This window comes from Eschscholzia californica, unplaced genomic scaffold, assembly GCF_041429995.1.
Source record: "Eschscholzia californica isolate CP2 unplaced genomic scaffold, dmEscCali1.0.p SCAF_2, whole genome shotgun sequence".
NCBI classification, from domain to species: domain Eukaryota; kingdom Viridiplantae; phylum Streptophyta; class Magnoliopsida; order Ranunculales; family Papaveraceae; genus Eschscholzia; species Eschscholzia californica.
This window is the reverse complement of record NW_028238309.1, coordinates 66,340,319-66,363,301: the sequence shown is the minus strand read 5'-3', so window position 1 is coordinate 66,363,301 and position 22,983 is coordinate 66,340,319. Positions and strand designations below refer to the sequence as shown.

Below are 22,983 nucleotides of genomic sequence, written 5' to 3'. Positions count from 1 at the left end.
CAACTAGGTTGGGTGCCCCAAAACAGTTAAGATGAGCTTTGGGGGTTGTGGAAGGTTAGGAAGAAAGTTTCATTGAACATTATTTTCTTTATCAAAAATGTTAGGGAACAAAAAAGAATAAGCCGACCTCTAAGCAGAAATCTTACGTGGAATATCGTGATTCGTGTTTTAGATGATTCTGATCCACTAAACAACGAATCGCTACAAACCACGTAGAATTTTCCCTTAGATTTTGTCTGGTTTTTCTTGTTCTTTAGCATCACTCGTTATTTATCTTTTATATTGTTTTCTTATTGGCGAAGAGGTAGAATTGACATCTCTCCTGTTCTCTTAGAGATCTCACCTCTAATTTAGGGTAGAATTGGTATCTATCCTAAATTAATGTTTTTTTTAATTGTCAGTGTCCCTCGAATCCTTAACCTCTAATGTGGAAGACCAAACCTCTTACCACTACAATCAAGGGTTGTTGGCTAAATTAATATTTTGTCGCCCTGTGTAATCCTATATTCTTCGAACAAATTATTGAGAAGTTTGAAAAGTGCTCCCAAAAAGCTTTATTGACGCCCCTAGGCAAAAGAGTGTGTTACCCTAGAACATTTTATTTTGTTCACGAAAAGAAAGAAGAAGCTCTCCGTAGGGGAAACCATAAGATGGGTTACCCATCCAAATGGTTGAGGCTTGTCTCGGACTCGCCCGTGCCATTAAACAGAAGTAGGGTGGGTTGATATCGCTCGTGTAAGGACAGGGCAGGAAAGCTAACAAGCCGGCCCAGCCGCCCAATCCGTCTATATAGTAAAAATCTTTTAGAAGTTGTCATGCCGATAGCCATAGGCCAAGCTGGCCCAACGTGGCCATTACTCTATTGGCCAGGTCAGGCCGCGCCACGCGCAGAGCTCAAGTGATATCGCCCTGCCGTGGGGTGGCTCAGTCGGGGGCTCAGGACGGTCCAACCCAAGTGACACCACTGCTTGTGTCCATATAAACAGTTTGCAACCCACAAGAACATAAACAGTTTGGAAGTTGGAGAGAGAGAGAGAGAGAGGTGGTTGGTGTGGAAGGATGATGAGAATGTTGCAACAGTTGCTAAAAAAGAAGAAACTTGGAACTCATATCTCAATATTCAACATAACTTCTCCTGTTTACCAATCGCCATGGACATTGCCCAGAAACACTGAAGCTCAACTTGGGTGGGAATCTCTTTCAAGGTAGGTGCTTTATACTTCAATCTCCCAAATCACTCCATTCCAATGAAACCCATAACCCCATTGAATGTGGGTTATCTCCATTTTTTTTTGCTTAATCCCATCACACCCAAACCATATAATCTCTGCAAAATTTCATTTTCTCTGTTATGAGATTAGAAATTGAGGCGCTTGATAGATATTTAGACACCCATTAGGCTAGAGTATCTTTAATGATCATGACACTTATGTTGATTCCTCCTAAAAACTAGTATCAGAGGAGAAATTAACAAAATATGCTTTGAGGCACATAAGAGAATTCCGATTATGCTCGCAAACTGTTCGAAGAAATGCCATATTGTAATGAAAGAAGCAATACTGCAATACCAACATGAATCTTCCGCCAACAACTGGTTGACCAGTTGGTAGTGCATCTACTCCGCAATTCGGAGGTTCCAGGTTGGATCCAGTGGAAGTGCAAATCCAGGATTTATTGAACTTGGGTATAAATAAAGTAGTTAGATGGGCTGTAGGTTAGTAATTTAGTTAGGCTTTAGGCGCGCGGGTTTAATTTCGGCATTTATCGAGCTTACCATATCGTATTTGATGTATCAATGTTGATTCTTATTTAGGTCTATTTTTGTAGCATCTTTACCATTTCTCATCAAATAATGAGAACATTTAATTCATTCACTCTTTAGCATGAATAGAAATTTTTGAATTTTGTGTTTTTCTTAGTTGAAACTCGGGATCCACCTCAGAGGAAGTCGCATTTGAATTTGCACGAATTTATTTTCACTAGTTTATATGTGAAATTATCATTTAGGCAGTATTTTTTTGTCTAAGTCATTTTGTTCGAGGTACAATAAACGTTTTAGGTTATTTCAGATAATATATTCTTGATTCATACTTAAGTTATGTCCGACTCAAATGGACCAGAAAATCAACCCGAGTCAGCCATCAAGATGACTTAGATGCACGAGCCAGACAAAAATAAACAAACCCGAGTCAGAAGATTCAGACCATTCAGATCTGAGCTTAGAAACACAAACACCACATTAGTCAAATAACCACATATATTTTCTTTTGTGTTACTTTTAGATAAATAATTTCTACAGATTATATAATAAGTAATTTGGATGTAACTTCCATATGCAGGTGCAGAAATTGTCTGTCACAGTCTTCATTTGGAATTGAAACTGCGCCAAGCTCATTTTCACGAAATATCATTTCCGCTTCACAATTTTCTACACACATTGTACGTTCAGACTCTAGAAGTTGTGAGGCTGTGGGAGCGAGGTCTTCTGGGGAATCACCATTTTCTGTAATTGCTTCCTTTCATTCTTGGCTTAGTCCAAGATCAAGTTTCTATCAGTACCATGAAGTTAGATTGAAGCATCAGTACACGAGATCTATGAGCGATGCATCAGTTTCACTGGATACTAACAGTGATGTGGTTAGATTTTGTTTTGATAAGTCACAGCCCGACACAAATGGTGCACGAGCTAGTGGGAAGAAAATGCCCAAACGACTGAAGATGTCGAAAAAGGCAAAAGTTAACGAGCTCAGGTTGTATCGCCTCAAGGCCAAAAAGAAGATAACATCCCCAAATCCAGAAGTTAGGATTAGGTATAAACTTGAAAAGGTCTGTAACTTTACTATTGTTTTCCCTTTTCCTGTTTAGTCCTTTCATTCGTTGCTCCTACTAGATTTACTAACTATCATCACGGCCATGAAAGAATATGACTTTGGTCCCCCAAATTAGTAAATTATGACCTTTCACTATTTCTTATCGAAACTCACGCTTATTCGATACTTGGGCTCTAAATCTACGATGAAATTTAACATGATGGGTTAACATTACCTCTCCATCTCAGGCAAAAAGAAAGGAAGAATGGCTTATTGAAAAGCTGAGGAAATTTGAGGTTCCTAAGCTTCCGGCTGAAACATATGACCCTGAAATTCTGACTGATGAGGAAAAATTCTACCTAAAGCGAACTGGTGAGAAAAAGAAGAATTACGTCCCTGTTGGGAGGCGTGGAGTCTTTGGAGGTGTAGTTCTCAATATGCATCTACACTGGAAGAAGCACGAGACTGTAAAAGTTATCTGCAAGCCTTGCAAACCTGGACAGGTTCACGAATATGCAGATGAGCTTTCACGGCTGAGTAGAGGCATTGTTATTGACATAAAATCTAACAACACTATAATATTTTATCGTGGAAAAAATTATGTGCAACCAGCGGTTATGTCACCGCCAGATACTCTGTCCAAGAACAAGGTAAATATTATGTGGTCTGATCTTGTCTTGTGTGTGGCTTTCGTTGGTATTATACGGGTCGATGTTGATCTCAAGCCCCTTAGAGTTTCTTTGATCACTTTCTCAAACTGCTGTTTCAGGCTTTGGAGAAATATAGATTTGAGCAATCACTCGAACACACGAGTGTGTTCATTGAGAAATTGGAGAAAGAGTTAGATGAGTACCATAAGCATGTCGCTCGATACAAAAAGAACAAAGAGGCTATCCAAGAAGATTCCAGCAAAACATATCATGGTACTTCTCTCCTAGAAAATTGGTCGATTTTATATTTCTTATAACTTGTTTTTAAAACCTGAGCCAAATTTCTCAACATAAAATGGAGTTTTTAGTCGGAAATGTTCACTATGAAATCAAAATTTCTCTTCATTTTTCCCTGATAGGTGGAGATCGAATGGAATCAACGGATTGAAAAGCTATCCTTCACGAGGGAAACAAACGGGCAGACGTCGAGTTCTGGCTGAGGGCCACATTGTTGTTGCTTTTTTAGATGTCTCCAGTGGATGCCATCTTCATGACTCATGAGGGTATCAGAGGTAACAAAAGAAGTTGAGGAAAAAGCATCATTCTCTTATTAACTGAATCTATATATGGGGCAAAAGCTCAAAATCACTACATCATCAGGATCGTCAATATACAGCTCAAAATCACTGCATCATCAAGAAGAAGCATCTTTTTCTTATGAAGCCTCGAAGATAAACTCACTAATTGACAACATTTATATGGGCACAAAGGCAGTTAATAATGTTGGTCTTCAATATCCAGCGAAATCTGTACCTTCCGAGTTCAAATTGAAGGAAGTAGAACCACCCAAGAAGAACACCTGGATTACTTAAAAGTTTTCAGGACTGTCATCTAATTGTTTCTCATCTTCAATATCCACCTCCAAGATTTCCTGAGTATATAAAATACAACCCATTTATCATTCTATTTGATTTCTTGACAAAGAACAGTGAATAGAAGAAGATTGTTGAAGAAAAGACAGATACTTACAGGAATTCTCTGCTTGAGATAATTACCAAGTCTGGCTAAAACCATCGAACGCTCATGCCAGAATCGTCCTCGAAGACTTATCTTCACAAATGGTCCGTCTACTTCAGATAGCTCTACTTCTCCTGAAGAAACATACATACTTGAATTATACTTACAAGTCTATACGATAAGAACACATGAAGAAGTCGAGTGGATGATATTATTTACCTGTCATGCCAATTGATCTGTCAAAGATATGTCCGAACTGTAAAAAAAATGGAGGAAATAAGTTAAACATTCATCAACCATTGGTCCAAGTACTCTATATATTCATCACTTATTCGTTTGTCAATGTGGGTTGGTAAGAAATCATAAAAGAAGATGGTAAAGGACTAACTTGCCTCGTCTAGAGCATCAACTAGGACTTGCTTTACATTATCCTCTGTTAAATCGAGAGGTTGTCGAAGAGACGCAGAGATTTTCATACCAGAAACAGCATTACTTTTAATTCTTATTGCTTTGAACTTGTTATTAGTACTGAAAAAGAAGATACTAGAGGGTAGATGAGGAGATGGAGTTCTTGATGGAATTATTGTTGCAGAGAAGAAGGAAGTAGTCCTCAGTGCCATAACCCTTCTCTCTCCAAAACTTGCTAACTTGTTTTATGGCTTGGATTCATTTTTCAGTTGGATAGTCTTATCTTTTTGATAAAAGTAGAGTTGGCAAGAGAGGAAGGCAACCCAGTCTTGTGGGTTGATCAAGGTCAAGGACAGTTTTATAGGCGCCCCTTTCCATACGCAATCTCAAAGTTGGGCTCTATAGCACACCTACAACAATAAAAATGGGGTTGCCCTCCAAGATCAAGTTGAAGTATCCAGCTCAATACAAAAAATGTTATTTGCCCCCAAAATGAGCCGATCAAAGCGTGAAACTGATGTGGCCGGCTCCAACTCGTTTGGACGACTCTCATTTGTCCGGATGTCCCGACCAGTGGAAGTCAACCACATCAGCTCTCGAGCTGTGGTTGGCCCCTTTGGCCAAATAGGTCTAAACTCAACCACCTCGCCTAAAACTGGACGCTTTTCTGGTCGAACTAAGCTGAGACACATCGGTTTGGATGGGGGCTATAGAACTTCCCTCCCCGTTCATAGACTACCCGTCTTCACACCACAAAGATGTATTATATCAATTTTTAGAAACAATTGTTAATTTGTTTTATTAACTTTTTTAATTATTAGAAGATGTTAAATAACAATTTTTTTCGTCTAAAATTGGTGAGAATCCACATTTGTATGTGATGGGTGGTCCTAGTCAATTACGAACGACAATCAAATATCTACACTTTGTACGTTGATAAACGATTACGTACTAAACTTAAAGTACTAAGTAACTTTTTAATATTCGGATTAATCAATTACCACTAATCTTTTCAAAATCAAACACCAGAACCATTTTTAAAAATCTCTCTCTCTCTCTCTCTCTCTCTCTCTCTCTCTCTCTATGTGTATCTATAAATCTTTTGACTGATAAAAGTTGTTGAATGGGGCCAGGGAAGAAGAAAAAAAAAGACAAACACTTTCAAACGTCTCTCTAAAGATCTCTTTTTTCTTTCTCATAACTTTCTTTATTTATTATAGCATAGAAAAATAAGTCATCATCCCTTTCATCATTTCTTTTTTTCTATTCTTTCTTTTGTCTCTTGTTTAACAACCCTAAATTTTTCCATGAGTAGAATCGAATCGATGATTAATGAGGACTTTTTGGGCATTGGATTGATTAACGGAAAAAGAGATACCGTGCAATAATAATTAGGAGCTTGGTATCCTATGTTCTTTTTTTTTTTGTGGATGGAGTTGTGTGTACTCAGAATAGTCGGACGAATAACTAACTGAATGAATAATTAACTTTTCAGAGATTAATATCAAAAGAATTTTAGTCGAACGTTGAGAAAGTATAGTTGTAGAAAAGATTAACTCCTATAGGATGAGCCTAGTCCGAGCCTCTTTTGGGTCTTGCATATAGCCAACTTACTTACCCCAACTCTGGATTAAGTCTTGCACCATAAGTAGTGTTCGCAGCTATAGGTCCATCATGACCGTTTAAATGGTGCAGCCCGCCATGGCGGGTCTGGGACCGGGACCCCCATGGCCGACCCTCGGACTCAATCCATTTCCTGAGGCTACAGATCCATTTTGCCGATTTTTGTTGCCGACATTGGTCCATTGACCTGAGGTTGTTCACCCTGGAAACTTCACACGGTTATAAGTCCGACAGGGCATGGGAGGCACTCGGTCCTCCAATTTTCACGGGCTGCTGGGGGTGCATCAGACGCCACACCACATGCGGTGCTCTTCCGACCATTGGACACGCCTCTCACCCGTGGCGTGCCACCTCGGGTCCTCCGGCACAATCCTAAGTCATGAACCTCAAACTTTATATGCATAAACTTAAAAGGAAGTAGAAGAATTGCATAATTTCAAATTTATATTTGTTTCTTTCTCTGTGCTATATTTACAGTAACTGAAAATACATGTGGGAACATTTTCAACAACATCCTCTAACTAATTATATTTTGAGCTCTCACTCAAACATATGACTGATAAAAGTTTACAAAGTACCAAAAGAGAAATCCTTAGTCCACTCGATGACGATCGAATCTTCATTATCTTAAGTTCTTGGATTAGTTCTTTTCAGATTCTTCAATGAGTACAGTTTCTTTCAAAGAAAACCCATCAAGGATATCACTTTCTGAATCCATTTGAAGCTCTTTAAACATGGCCATTACTTGAATCATTGTGGGTCTTCTGAAAGCTCTATCATCTAGACATTCAAAAGCTATCTTTAGATATTGATGCAGTTCACTTTCTCTTTCTTCTTTTGCTTCTATTGGAGATTGATGATCCTCGTGACTAGAACTAGTACTGCTCATTGACAACAACTCTTGTTCAATAATCTCACTACTTCTCTTCTCTCTTTGGAGTTGCTTTGCCCATCCCACAAGATTATTATCATCACCAAACACCGAAGGATCAATCGGTTTCTTACCCGATAGAAGCTCAAGCAATATGACTCCGTAACTGTATACATCTCCTTTTGTCGTGCACCTAAAGCTCTGATAATATTCGGGTGGGACGTAACCCGGAGTTCCGGCAAGTGTGCTTACGCTAAGGTGAGTATCGAGAGCGTTCATTAGTCTTGCCATACCGAAATCAGAAACCCTAGCTTCTAAGTTCTCGTCGAGAAGAACATTGCTAGATTTCATGTCCCTGTGGATAATGTGAGGAATGCAGCTATGGTGAAGGAATGCTAGTCCTCTTGCTGCTCCAATTGCTATTTTCTTTCTTGCTACCCAATCTAGTTTGCTTTTCCATTCTTTTTCTCCTTTGTCCTTATTCCTCTCATGAAGAACAGATTCTAAGCTTCCCCATTTCATATACTCATAAACAAGGAGTCTTTCTTCACCAATTCTGCAATAACCGAGCAATGGGACGAGGTTTCGATGCTTGATTTTTCCAATGGTTTCCATTTCTGCAGTGAATTCTCTCTCTCCTTGGCCTGTAACATGAATTAGTTTCTTAATTGCAACCGTCGAACCATCTCTCAATTGAGCTTTATAAACATCTCCAAACCCACCAGACCCAATCAAGCTATCGGGACTAAAACCATTAGTAGCTTCGAGGAGATGACCGAACGTTAGTTTCCTCAAAGGCTTCTCAAATGTAGCAATGTTGATGCTTAAAGGTTCGAGAACCCCGGAAAGTTTCCAACTACTACTACCCGAAGTTGGAAGACTTTCAATGTATTTATCTCTCTTCTCTTCCTTACTCTGAGAGATTTTCATCCTATACAAAACCAACATTAACGAAAGGATAATAAAGAGAGAAATTATAATTCCGATAATCACCCCCTCACCGGAGGAGGCCAACGACGATCGTTTCTTACCCGAACCCGAATTATAACGCCCCGATCCACCGGAGGAGTTAGAACCACATGATGGAAGGGGAACTCCACAAAGGCCTGAATTGTTCTCATATCTAGATGAAGGGAAGGTTGTCAATTGGCCAGCAGAAGGAATCGGACCGGTGAGATTGTTGTTCGACACATCAAGATCAGTGAGAAAAGATAGAGACCCTAAAGACCCAGGCAAAAACCCTTGAAGTGTATTATGAGAAAGATCAAGAACACCAACTTGTTTCAACCCACCAAATGTCTCAGGGATGAGACCTGACAGAGAATTGTGCCCTAAATTCAAGACTTGAAGATATGTCATGGACCCCAAATCACTAGGAATTGTCCCTGCTAAGCTATTATAAGACAAATCTAAGTAAATCATACTTCCATTATTTGTAAATGAGTAAACTGTCAAACCTGCATAGATTCTGATAGAGGGACATGAGGAATGAAGAAGTATGGGTAGTTTTTCGAATCTATCTTTTCTTATACCTTCAAATTCAATCAATCCTCCTGCTCCTCTACAAGAACTTCCACCTTCATTTCTCACAAATGCAAATTGCTTCCCTGAAACTAAACCAGGAGTTACTAGTCCAGCTTGATCAGCTAGCTCTAATGGAATTGTCCCTGTCAGCGAGTTACTATTCAAATCCAACCATATCAAACTCTGACATTTACCTAACTCAGATGGTATCTTCCCTGTCAAAAGATTATTCCCTAATTGAAGAATTGCTAATTTCTTCAAGTTCCCAACTCCTTTTGGGATTTCTCCACTGATCTTGTTCCCTGAGAGTGACACCCATATCAAGTTTGTACAAGTTGATAAAGACTCTGGAATCATTCCAGTTATGAGATTGTTGTTGAGAATCAAAGTTTCCAAGTTCCCACCTTTTTCACAGATTGAACTTGGGATTTCACCAGAGATACTATTAGCCCAAATAACCAAATCAGAAAGATTGGGTAGTTCCCAAACTTGGGTAGGAATTGAACCTCTTAGGTTATTGAAGCTAAGATCAAGTGTTCTTAGATTCTTGCAGTTACCCAACTCAGATGGTACTTCCCCAGACAACAAGTTATTAGGTAAGAGAATTCTCTCCAAAGAAGAAGAAGAAGAACAGAAGATTGAAGGAACAAGTCCATTGAAATTATTAGAGCTAAGATCAAGAACTTGAAGTTGATTTAAGTTGATTAATAAGGATTTAGGGATTAAACCAGTTATGTTGTTAAAAGGAACAAGAAGATACCTTAGAGAAGAAATGGTACTAACTACTGAATCAAGGAAATCACCAGAGAGTTGATTGTTTCCAAGGTTGAGACTTTGAAGAGAAGAACAAGAAGTAAAAGTAGAAGGTAGACCTCCAGTGAGTGTATTACTAGAAAGATCAAGATCTTTCAGAGACCCACAAGTAAACCCTAGATCAGAAGGGATAAACCCAGAGAAATTATTATGAGATAAAGATAAATATTGAAGATTTTTTAGATTACCCAATACCCAAGTTGGGATTTTGAAGTTAATGGAGTTATGAGAGAGGTCTAATCTCTTGAGTTGAGTCAAGTTTGAAAAACCCATTGGGAATCCATTACTAAAGAAGAAGGAGTTATGAGAGAGATCAAGGTGGGTTAGGTTTTTAGGGTATTCAAATTGAGATAAATCCCATGACAGATTGTTATGAGATAGGTCAAGAACAGAGAGACTCATCTTGCAAGAAGAAGATATAGATGGAAGAAACTTGCCTGAAAGTTTATTATCTGATAAATTCAAAAGATTCAGATTTTGACAGTTTGTGAGAGTATAGTTGAAGATGAAGTTATCAGAAATTCGATTTCGAGAAAGATCAAGCTCTCTCAGAGAAGATGATGAAGATGAACCCAAACCCAAACCCAAACCCAAACCCAAACCCAAACCCAGTTTTGGGATTGAATTGTGAGAGAGATTGAGGGAAGTTAAGTGATGACAAGAAGTTAAGATTGAATCAGAGATGGGGGTAGAGAAATTATTAGAAGATAAATCAATGGTTTCTAATGAACAGGGGAAAGTAGAAGAATGGAGGGAAAGATTACCAGAGAAGATATTCCCGCGTAAATGGAGTTGAGTTAGGTTAGATAAAGATGGGATTAAAAGAAGATCAAGTCGGAAATCATGGCTGATTAGACCTGCATCAGTAAGATTCAACCCAATGACGACATACCCATTTCCTGATTCCTCTGTTTTATCTGAAGAAGAAGAAGAAGAAGAACAGAGTACTCCCCTCCATGAACAAGGACTAGAAGAAGAAGAAGAAGAAGACCAAGTGGTTAAGAATCCTTTAGGGTCGTCTGTGATTGAAGAACGCTTGAAATCGATTAAACCCACTGCAACTTCATCAAGATCAGCTGAATCTCCAACACTAACTAAATACAGAATCATCAATAATAAGAAGATTAACAAGTTCATATTTTTTATCTTCAAGCTTTTGAATTTAAAGCATTTTAGTACTTCCCCTGCGATGAGTAGTTATCTTCTTCTCCTCCTCCTTCTCTGTTTGATCATATGTACAAATTAGTAATCTATATGAACACAGAGAGAGAGAGGAGATTTGGGTGGCGAATGTTTTTATCGGAATGAAGAATACTCCGACAATTTTCGCAGCTCCGGACGATTGTAGAGACTCGAGATAGTAGAGAGAGAAAGAAAGGAAGTGTTTTAGAGAGAGAGAGGAGATTTGGGTGTTGGAGAGATTAGTGGAAAGTAAATGAAATTAGGGTGGAGGGTGGTTTCCACCAAGAAAATATAAAATTTGAAAGAAGAGAAACAATCTAGAGAAAGTTTTGATATGGTGGTATACTATATGATTATGAAACTATAGTCTATAAATAAATTTAGTATTTTATATAAATAGTATAAGGCATTGTCTTCTTGTCTTTTGTCGAAAAATAAAAGGAACACAAGTTCTAGTGTCTTATGTCTTGTGAAGTTATTTTGATAGAATCGTATTATTAGTCGAACTGATTTTTAATTTATTACTATTTGAACTATGGTTACTGAGAGGAGTGGTTGACTTGTTAAAAATAAAATTGAAATGCATTTGTTTCATAGGATTACAACTTGGTTTAATTGTGGTATATTATTTTTAGTGTAATGCCGACGTTTATAAACATAACAAACTAAATTCTACTAAAATTGTATGGAAAATCATATCATTGTTCAATTCTCCTTTTTTGAATAAAAGATACTGTTTATAATTATAGTTTCTCTACCTGTAATTTTAGCTTCATTCAAGGTTCATTATTACACGGCCCACCTTAACCCTACCGAAAATCTACATTACGTCTACATAAGCAAAACAAAAAAGCTCCACCTGTTAAGACCGACTTGTTTAGTCCACATAAGCAAACGAAAGAGTCCCACCAGCAAAGACTGACTTGTTTAAATAGACGAGTTAGTTGACAAATCAATCCATCTAAAGCAAACTATTATCGAACTAATCCAAATTAGAGAAAAAAAAAATTAACTCAAGTTGAAGTAGTATGGTGGAAGTGCATCCATTTCATCACCTCTTCAATAAAATCAAAAAAAGTCATTGAAGAGTGAAATAGGGGATTAATGTTAGGTGAAAGTTGATCAAAAAAATCAATCCCATTAACGTAAAGCATCCGCACATTTTCTCTCTCTATATTCTAGAGAGAGAGAGAGAGAGAGGGGAGACCAATTTCTCAATTTAAGAGTCGAGTCAAACAAGGACTTTGAGGCAGGCAGGCCTTTGTTTATTCCCTATCAAATTTCCCTTTTCCTTTTTCTCTTTATTCTTTCTCTTTTCTTTTTTCCACCCTTTACTCATTTTCTCTCTGTGATCCCCGTGCCCTAATATATATATTTCCTCGTTCCTATTCATCAAATTCCAAAGTGAACAAAGATCAAGAAAAGCCCATAAAAAACTGTGGGACTCATTGCCCTAAAACTACCACTCGAAATTGATGATTTATTTTAATTCCATGTTACTTTTGTCTATTTTCTTTTCCTATATGAGAGTGAAGAGTATTTTGATAGGTAATTCCATTTCAGCCTTCAATTCAAGTTGTGACCAAGGGATCATTTTAGACCTCTAGATTGTCTTTTTTTTTTTTTTGTAAACGTTCTTGGTGGGGAAAGTTAACTTTGTATAGGAGGGTTTAAGGAAGAAAATGATTCGTTTCCGACCTCTTCCCGTATCTTGAAAGAGAAATAAATTGAAAAATTGGAAAAACGAAACACATCAAGTTAACTTTCTTCATACAGAACGGTTAACTAACTGACTAAGGAGGCCAACGAAGTTTGTTGGTCGTGTTTTGAAGGGACAAAATAATCGACTCCTCACATTTAGGACAAATAATCGACTCCTCAAGAGTCCCATTTGACCATTCTCTCTTGGGGATGGAAATGCAAATCTAAATACTAAAAAAAATATTAGTTTTCATAGTACAATACCAAGTGCTATACAATGTTAATTTTTTTCAACATAACTTCCGTTCACAAAGAATTTGTTTGAACTAATACACTGTTTTTTTTTATATTTAGAGTGGTAGCGGTACCATATCTGCACACGTCCGTGGTATCTCGGACTTACTTATAGATCTATTAACTAATTAGACTTTTTATATTTAACACAAGAAAATTAATTTTAAAAACAATGTAACAACGTATAAACAAAAAAAATATACTCCATTGCACGGTTGGATGCATTAATAATCTAATAAATCTCTCAGGAAACATAATCTCACTAGTTATGGTGGAGTTGTTCTCTCCACAGTAGACAATTTATGTTGTGATTTGAAATTTCACATAAATTAATTATGAAGTCAGTCACTTTCTATCTTTTTTTTTTTGAGTAATTATAGTAATTTATGATAAATTGTAAATTTACAAAAATAAGAAATACAAATATCAAAATAACCATGATTATGTAACTAGAAATTTCTAACATAACTCTAATTAGTTGAAGAAGGTATTCACTCGCTATTCAAAAAAGAATTCGAGCAAGGCGGTTAAAATATTAGGATACGACAATTATACTACGCCGAAATTTCGTGATATTTAATTTATGGGAACTAGAATTTTGACAGTTTTGTCAAAACTGATGTAAAAAGAAATATACTAGTAGGATTTTTGTGACACAAAGTTGAGGCTAAGGGGGGGGTATTGGATTGGGACTTTCGCGGACATTTGAGAGTCCGCGAAAGTCCGAGGCATTCAAATCCAGACATTTAAGAGTCCACGAAAGTCTGAGGCATTCAAATCCAGACATTTGAGAGTCCACGAAAGTCTGAGGCATTCAAATCCAGACATTTGAGAGTCTATGAAAGTCCGAGGCATTCGATTTGTCTTCCAAAATGTCTCAGACTTTGGTGGACTCCATAGTTTGATGGATTTGTGAAGGATTTGGGACAAATTTGGAAGCCAAAATGTCTTTCAAAAAACAAGAGACATTTGAAGTCCATCATGTGATCAAATAACAATAATAATATTAAAATAATAAATGTCTACCAAATGTCCATCAATGTCCACAAATATTCACAGATGTCTATGAAAGTCGAAAAATATATTTTTGAAATGTTAGTATAAATATATTATTTCATGTAATTAAAAAATAATAATAATATTAAAATAATAAATATCTATCAAATGTCCATCAATGTCCACAAAATTCACAGATGTCTACGAAAGTCGAAAAATATATGTTTGAAATGTTAGTATAAATATATTATTTCATGTGATTAAACAATAATAATAATATTAAAATAATAAATGTCTACGAAATGTCCATCAATGTCCACAAATATTCACAGATGTCTACGAAAGTCGAAAAATAAATTTTTGAAATGTTAATATAAATATATTATTTCATGTAATTAAAAAATAATAATAATATTAAAATAATAAATATCTATCAAATGTCCACAAATATTCACAGATGTCTACGAAAGTTGAAAAATATATTTTTGAAATGTTAGTATAAATATATTATTTCATGTGATTAAACAATAATAACAATATTAAAATAATAAATGTCTATCAAATGTCCATCAATGTCCACAAATATTCACAGATGTCTACAAAAGTCGAAAAATATATTTTTGATTAGCACAAATATAATATGCATTACACATTTTGTCAATGGACTCAAGATCTTAAAATGTCCCCCAGGACATTTTGTTTATGGATCAAATGTCTTGAAATGTCTATAAAGACATTTTGTCTACAAACTCTCAATGTCTTGAAAATGTCTATGGACACATGTTGTCTATAATAAGTCATCCGAAATGTCTTGAAATGTCTACGGGACAATTTGTCTATGAAAGTCTGTGAAAGTCTCGATCCACTACCCCCCCCTAAATTTGTTATCAAGAGTTTGTAACAAATCAATAAGATAATTAATAATTCAAATCAATGAAGTAGGAAACAAGTAAAATGGGCCCTCGAAAATTATAACGTAGGGAGAACCATGTGTTTGTTTGACGTCGACATTATACACGTACACACACATTCAATATTGTGATTGCGGAATTGTTGACCAATTCGTTTGGTTGAAAACAAATTTGAAAAAAAGAATTGATCTGATGACGACCCTATGTATTAAGTTTGAATTTATTATATTTTCTCATTTTCGTGTAAAATTGGGTCAGAGTTGGCTTCCCCATTCTATTATCTTATGTAATCACAATTAGTATGACTAACCAGTATAAAAGATTGACATGAAAAGACTTAATATAATGATTCTTTTAATTGTGTAAGATATATAGTGTGCTTTATAAACGAAAAAAGAACTTGGTGAAAGGAGAGAAACCCACCAAGACCTAACTAAAGGGCTGAAAGGGTCTGGCTTGGGTGGGCTTTGGATTATTTTTTTTTTGTTGCAATGGGTGGGCTTTGGATGGATAATAGAAAAACTTATGATATTCGTCTTCAAAACCAAAATCAAATTCAAATTAACGATAAAAAATGTAAAAAATTCCAGACCGTCACATGGAAATCCTAGATCCAACTACCCATATATCTTCAACTAACATTTTAGTGAGATAATTGTACTTTCGGACCAAGTGCACATGGTAGATATTTTTTAGAAGCGCCCATGGACGAGTCTAGATTATCATGTGTGGGTGGGGCGGTGGGCATGGAAATTTTGGAGGAACCACTTTCCAAGATAAAAATGTTATATGATCCGGTTTTTGAAGCTGACCACGGACTGAAAGATGATATGTCCGACCGCAATTGATCAAACCGCGAGGAAAGTGATACGGCATGACCAATTGGGACCGACCACGTTACCTTTCAGTCCGTTGTCGACCCAAATAATCAGGCCATTTAGCACTGCTCTTTCCGAAGACTAGATATGGAACTGTCCGGCCTTATTCCCAAACTCAATGAGGGCCCAAGGCCTCAAAAAAAAAAACCTTGAGCCTTGAGGTACTAGAAATAGAGACAAGAAAAGAGGTTAACTAACTCATAGAGTTGAGGTCCTTGAAGAGATTGAATGAAATGAGGTGATGATTTTGTCTTGTTATTAACTGATTGGGTAGTAGTATACCTCATCCACTCGAGTTGAGGTTCATTTATTAAGAGAGAAGAAAGTACTGGTTGCCCACTAACCCTATCAAAAGGCACATAATTCAATGAATCCTCCTGCCCTGTTAGGACTAAAATAAAGAAGAAGAAGAAGAAACCCTTCCCCTCCCCTCCCCAAGTATCATTTCACAGTTTTGGTTTACTTGGTAAGCTTCTACTCTTCTCATAATTGCTATTTCTCTCATTTTTAATTCAAATTCCTCTGTTTTTATGTCTATAATCTTATTCCTGGATTTAATTTTCTTAATTTGGAACTTAATTGGGTTCTTTTTCATCTTATAATTGGACGAGGAATTCATGATTTTGATGAACTACTATTACCTATGTATTTCTTACTTTTTATGCAGTAGATCATGTTTTATCACCATTAAGGAGGTGTTTGTTTATCATGGTTTGATTCTGACTCGTCTAAATTTGAATAGACAAACCCAAAATAGTCATTTAGACGAATAAGACATCGATTTAGACTTTAGATATAACTTAGGAAAGTAACATTAGCTAAGTGAGATCATTTCTTTAATCAAACTATCCTTTTAAGAGATCCCAACATTCGTCAACCTTCGTGTTCTTCTTGGGTTAAATTCCAATGAAATAACTTCACTTAGAACAACGACCAAAGACCCAAATTCGACCATACTTCATGGCAATTAGGAGGAGGTCTATCGAAAAATGTGATCTTATTTTGATCTCATATTCACTAGACTTCATGACACGCGCACACACACACTCATGCCTTTTACAGTATATATTTTACATTCACTTTCTTGTAACTTAGAACACATAAATGGAAGTTCCATTAAACCTCTATATTTGCCTGCAGGAAGTGTGTATATATTCTTATGGGTACCTTAGCGACTGCTGAAATTTGTGACACAAATGGAACACTTGTAATGAGTGGTGAGCTGCGTGTTCTACTACCCGTTTTCCAAATTTATGGACAACGTCGAGCATTCTCTGGCCCAATAGTCACGGTTAAAGTATTTGAAGACAATGTATTGGTTAGAGAACTACTAGAGACAAGAGGAGAAGGAAGAGTTTTGGTCATTGATGGTGGAGGAAGCATGAGATGTGCCATGGTAGGAGGAAACTTGGCTCAATTGGGCCAAAACATGGGTTGGGCCGGAATTGTTGTCAATGGTTGCATTAGAGATGTTGATGAGATTAATGGATGTGATATTGGTGTTAGAGCATTAGGTTCTAATCCTTTGAAATCAAACAAAAAGGGTGTTGGTGAAAGACATGGGCCGATATTCATTGGAGGAGCTCTCATTCGAGAAGGTGAGTGGCTCTATGCAGATAGTGATGGAATTCTCGTTTCAAAAACAGAATTGTCAATTTGATCTAAATTCGAATTGATTTTACTCATAAGAAATTTCATCTAGATTGAAGCCTTAATCTATTGTAATTGGAAGGTTTTATCCGTATCTACGAATAAAAGAGAAGTAGAAAAGGGGATAAAGAGATTCTCTACTCTCTCATTTCTCTTGCCTCTTCATTTTTCTAGGTTCCCTGCCTTTTTGTCTTATGAGGTGGTTGAGTTGATGATGAATGAAGGAAATTCATGACTACTTGGCAAACATTTTAAATGAATAGGAAGTTTTTTTAATGCAAGTACTCGTGACAAGGATCCAAGTATCCGACTCGTTATTAACGGGTGAATAACACGACATCGACATTTGTCTACTATGATGCAGGTTGTGTTACAAAGCGAACCGTGACGTAATATAAACCCGTAAAACAACATAGGCACACACATAAAAAATAGTAATACAATTTTATTTTTCTGAAAATGAATAAGGTGTGCTCAATGCCTCCACACGACACAAGACATGGGTTCTCAGTTCAACCATTATGATAAAGGTCATCAAAACATGGGTTCTCACTTCCAAAAAAAAAAAAAAAAAAACATTGGTTCTCTCCTGAGGACGGGGTTAAACCACTTTTAGAGCCTCTTTATTCTTTAATGGGACTGACATTAATAACAGTGTGATGTGAGAACCGGGTTGGGATGTCGAGTAGCCCTCAAACTTGTTTATTTCATCAGTAGGTCGGTTGGGTTGACTTGCTTTCAGTTTTTGAATGTCTGTGCTCTAGCAGACTCGAGCGCCCATGACAAGTTTTGGATTCTCATAGTTTTTTTTCCCGCACTAACCAACTACTAGCCAATCGTTTTGCGTCAACCAATTAAAGAAAGAGTAATGCTAGAAGAGGATACATGTCAAAGTCTACTTCACACGTACACTTCTATTTTTTTAGTCAACTTTCTCTCTTTTGATGACCTTTATAACTCTCGCTAGACGGTTGATTCTTATTTAGTTCAATTCTTAACCAACTACTAATTTTAGCCAATCGTTTTGCGTCAACCAATTAAACAAAGAGTAATGCTAGAAGAGGATACATGTCAGAGTCTAATTCATACGTGCACTTCTATTTTTTTTAGTTTTGGTGTAAGTCTATTCTTAACCAAATAAGTCTTCCTCGGCTAAAAGGGTTCTTGTTGGTTTTTTTTAATCTGTGGAAGGTAACTTAAAATTGACTATAAAACAATTTTTTTTTCCCATAATAGCAAGGATATTGTTATTCAAATGTTGTATATTCCTTAGACATTCAAAAGAATTAGACATACAAGCATTTAGATAGAGGTAGATAGCAGGCTGGTCCCTGTACTATCAGGCTTTAATGCCATCGGTCAGACGACTCAACACCTGTAGTCTTTTTTTTTTGACAGTCAGGTTTTGAAATTTGACTAGATATCAACTTTTAAAGTTGTTGTTTCTGTTCGACTTACCTAATTAGTTAAGATTTTTTTTTTGTTGAAAAAATCAAATAGTTAAGATTGACTGCTAAGATTTCGACAATTGGATTTTAGTACACGTAATAAAAACTGCGAAATTAACAGATTCAAATAAAACCACATAATTTTAAAAAAATACTTAATAATTAGTGTGATAGATCTCAACCCTAAAAGATCACCATAAACACAGAGCCTATAAAAGACCCCCAAATCGTCCTTAAAAGAACACAAGCTAAATACAAAGGGAAAGATTTCGGGATAGATGAAAGTTCCTAAGTTCAAGGATCTTCCATCAATATCCTGCCGTTGTGATAGATCTTCTGGGAAAAGTTTCCTCCCTTAGACGCGTGGAGTCTAGGCTTACTTAAACACTTCAAGATCTGTAGCCGACTGAGATCTTTAGGGTATCTCAGGATTAAGTCGGTAGGTTGCGATCGAGTGCGCTTCTGCCTTCCAGTTCTGGGTGTAAGGCATCGACCAAACCTACGTGGACCTCCCTCATTCCTTTGGACACCTCAGGGTTGATCTATTCATGCCGAGTGCATAACAGTGCTGGTTTCCTCTAGCCGACCACCCAGTTAGGGGAGTGTGTAGCAGATCGTCAAGAATTCAGCGGTCCTGCTGCCTTAAGCCGGGTCGACCCGTTGGACTTCAGGTCTGATTAGGGGTGAGCAAAAACCGAACCAATTGGCCGAACCAAACCAAGTCGAACCGCACCGACCGATTTTTGGGCCGAACCGATCACCGTTCGACTCGGTTCGGCCGAAAAACCGAACAATCCAAATTCGGCTTGGTTTGGCCTCGACTTGAGTTTCTAGAACCCGCCCAAACCGAACCGACCGAACCCTAAGGAAAAATGAAATAATAATTTTGTAAAGTTAGAAAGTGCTAAACTAAAAAGTAAAAAAATTAGAAAACCCCTAATCGAATCTTCCATACTACTATCCGTCCTCCTCCCTAGTTGTTGTTGTCGGCTTCATCAACCACCTATTCAACTTGATCGAAAGGTTTTAAAGGTAAGTCTTCACTGATTTTCTATTTACCACAACCTATTCTTAGTTAATAACTTAAAATTATAGATTTGTATTCGTACTTCTATTTATTTATTTATTTATTTTTGTAATCGTGGAAAAGTACGATGAATTTTTAATTTTTATTTTTAGCATATGTAATGGTGGAAAAGTATGATGAGTTCTTAAATTTTATTTTCGATGTATGCAATGAAATGAATGACATTAGTTTACAATTTTCTCTAAATTGTGATCGGTTAAACCGATCAATCGAACTCAACCGAGCCGAACCAAACCGAGTCGAACCATGTCGGCCGGCCGAATGATCGGCTCGACTTCGGCCGACGATTTAGTCAAACCGTGACTTATTGGTTCGGCTTCGGCTCGAGCCAAAACCGAAAAAAACCGACCGTTGCTCACCCCTAGGTCTGATCTTGACTCTTAGACGTTAGTCAACGTCTGGACATTTTATGCATCATCAACTTTAACTTTGAGTTGCACTAGAATACTTTTTAACTCCGGATCCGTGGGGGAACGTTCCCCCACAGACCCTTATCTAGGACCGCCTTGGCTGCCCTCCCACGTAATTGCACGAGATCAAGAAGAAGTCTCTACGGGACCCGTTGGATCTCTATCAGATAGGGAATCTAGTAAAATCCTATAATTCTCCTCCAATATATACCTGCGTGTTAATAAAGATTAATAAATGATAATTAACAAATAATTAAAGTTAAATAAATACAAAAGTTAATTAGCAATAAGTATAAAACAATCTTTATCGGTTTATTTTGAGCATTTTTTCAATCATATTTCATTAAATTTGAAAAGCTTAATACTCGAGTGCCCGTGTCCAACCAGTCCGAGTCCGACTCATCTGGTGAGCATGAGTGGGTTTTGAATACAAGGGATTTGCAGAAAGCATGTTCTGAGTAACCCACCAAAAACCTAGGGGAGATTTTATAGGACCCCCTCCTTTTTGTTAAAAGACCTCCCCTCAGTGATAATTTAGCAAGTAAAATGGTTTGTGGGGAGGCCTTTTAACAAAATTGAGAGGCCTTATAAAACTTCCCTAAACCTAGCTAGGATCTGGTAGTTTCTATTTTACCAGTCCAGGTACAAGTATGTTTCCTAGACCTAATCAGATATAGTTAGGTTTAATAGAGAGTATATAAATAGGAGGGAGAGATACTAATTGAATCATAAGAAATACTACTACAAAATATTGTCTCTCTCGACTAAAACACAAAAACAAGAAAAACTAGCTAGTTACTATCTATGTCCAACCAAAACCCAATGGACAGAATTGATGAAGATGGTGGTTCAACCATGTCCTCTACTGGATCCTGTTGCATTGATCGTGATGAAGTTAACAGCCATCCTTTTCCTTCTCCTCCTCGACCCGAAGTCTTTCCGACTGGGAGAGGGTTTGAACCGAAGATGTTGCTTTCGTTTCCAAGGGATGATGATAAAGCCAACAAGTACCTCAAAGAAGCTATTCGGAATAATACAGTCTATCACCACGTCCATGACGATTCGCACTACATATTTCCTCTTCCATTAACTGTTCTGGTGAGTCTTTCTTCCCTTTCTTATTCTAATTCTTCAATATATATGTACCCTATACTATATACTACAGATATATATAGATATTTAAAACAATTTACCAACCCTATTTTCCCCTTTATATGTTATTTGATACTAATAGTATTATGACATTTTTGTACGACTAAATTGCAGAGTTATTCTTGGCGATGTGCTCGTTGCCAAAAGCCATACATAATTAGCGAGGATGTAGAATCTCCGGACCAAGTGATTATGGGAACTTATGCTTTAATGGAAGACATAATATTTAGTTGCACCATATGTGATCTAAAACACTATCTTCGTCCTTACATAAATTGCACTCCCCTGTAGAAGATACGCGACAACAAACGTCATGAGCCTTCATTGGGCCTATTATTTGTTTTCTTACCTCAACAAAAAAAAAAAAGAACGTTTATTATTTTTTGTTTTCTTTAGGTTATCTTATTGTTGGTCAAATGGCCATAGTCGTTCTTTTCGTGGATTTTGGTTGATTTTGGATGAGCCACATATAGAGATTGGTACATCTTCACTAAATATTAAAGTATTTGTGGAATTTATTTGAATTTGTTTTAGAATTTTTTTTAATACGTTAACTGAATATCTGAAATCTAATTGTCTAAATCATCCAACTTAACTATTAGGCCGAAGTCAAGCAGAACACCAATCTATTTTTTTTTTTTTTTGTTGAAGAAGCAGAAACAACAATCTAGAATTTGATTTTGAGTCAAATTCCGAACGTGGCTGAAAAAAAAACACCAAGTAAAGGTGTTTGAGTCGTCCCACCGATGACATTAAAGCCCGATAGTACCCAAACGAGCCCGCTTCCCATCCTTGCCTGTATTTCCAATTTATTTGAATGTATAATGAATAGTATAATATATGAATGGACAAACCTTGCTACAAAAAAAAAAAATTGTTCTGTAGCCACTTCTAACATGATATTTTCTATCAAAAGTAGACCTACCCCAAATCTAAATAGAAGTCAACAGTCTATGAAGAATTTAAAAGTCAAAGAAGAAAGAAAAACGGACTAGAAAATGGAGATAGTTTTGATTTCGTATGGTCTGAAATAGGTTTTGACACGTAGCCTCTTCTAACTCGATCCAATAGATGGAACTATATAATAGTTTTTATATATCAATTTCTTTACCCATAATTCAGACGAACTTTGTGATAATTTCGTCTCAGACAAAAAAATAACTGAAGGTTTTATTGTCAGGAGGAATGTGTTGACACTTTTTTTTTTTAATTTGTTGGCCGTCCGTCAAGTTTCCCTTTTTTTCTCTCTCTCTCTCTCTCTCTCTCTCTCTCTCTCTCTCCCCTCTCTCTCTCTCTCATTCAATGTCTTGTTTCTATCTTCTTTATCTCTCACAATCGCCTTCTTCTTGTTATGATGTACATTGATAGTTACTTTTAGATCGATTCTTCATTTTTCATGCTTCAAAATTTGATATATCATGCTTAGATTAAATTCTTTGATTACCTATTCTTATTAGTCGAATTGTTTTCCTCTTAGGTTCCAAACACAATGATTTTAATAATTTCTTTGTCTTCGTGATGTTATAACGTTAAGTCCCTCCTTGAAACTCTTATATTG

General features: G+C 36.7%; 4 protein-coding genes across 4 annotated transcripts; 2 read left to right on the top strand and 2 right to left on the bottom strand.

Annotated features, from left to right (window-relative positions):
* Positions 1-427: 427 nt before the first annotated feature.
* Positions 428-5,739, top strand: LOC147560495 (RNA-binding CRS1 / YhbY (CRM) domain protein). The gene is made up of 5 exons (XM_086662648.1): positions 428-1,205; positions 2,340-2,826; positions 3,059-3,460; positions 3,580-3,733; positions 3,880-5,739. The coding sequence occupies exons 1-5, from the start codon at positions 1,060-1,062 to the stop codon at positions 3,906-3,908; spliced, it is 1,218 nt and encodes a 405-aa protein (XP_086518774.1). The 5' UTR covers positions 428-1,059; the 3' UTR covers positions 3,909-5,739.
* On the bottom strand, positions 4,046-5,185 carry LOC147560496 (uncharacterized). Its single transcript, XM_086662649.1, has 4 exons — positions 4,870-5,185; positions 4,697-4,733; positions 4,490-4,611; positions 4,046-4,391 (listed from the first exon to the last, which is right to left on the bottom strand). Exons 1-4 carry the CDS (start codon positions 5,095-5,097, stop codon positions 4,329-4,331), a joined length of 450 nt encoding a protein of 149 aa, XP_086518775.1. The 5' UTR covers positions 5,098-5,185; the 3' UTR covers positions 4,046-4,328.
* Positions 5,740-6,934: 1,195 nt separating the features above from the next.
* LOC147560494 (brassinosteroid LRR receptor kinase BRL3-like) lies at positions 6,935-11,261 on the bottom strand. The gene has a single exon (XM_086662646.1). It carries the CDS (start codon positions 10,851-10,853, stop codon positions 7,149-7,151), a length of 3,705 nt encoding a protein of 1,234 aa, XP_086518772.1. The 5' UTR covers positions 10,854-11,261; the 3' UTR covers positions 6,935-7,148.
* A 4,766-nt stretch (positions 11,262-16,027) lies between these two features.
* Positions 16,028-17,566, top strand: LOC147560493 (putative 4-hydroxy-4-methyl-2-oxoglutarate aldolase 3). The gene is made up of 2 exons (XM_086662638.1): positions 16,028-16,144; positions 16,819-17,566. Exon 2 carries the CDS (start codon positions 16,838-16,840, stop codon positions 17,336-17,338), a length of 501 nt encoding a protein of 166 aa, XP_086518764.1. The 5' UTR covers positions 16,028-16,144; positions 16,819-16,837; the 3' UTR covers positions 17,339-17,566.
* The last annotated feature ends 5,417 nt before the right edge of the window (positions 17,567-22,983 follow it).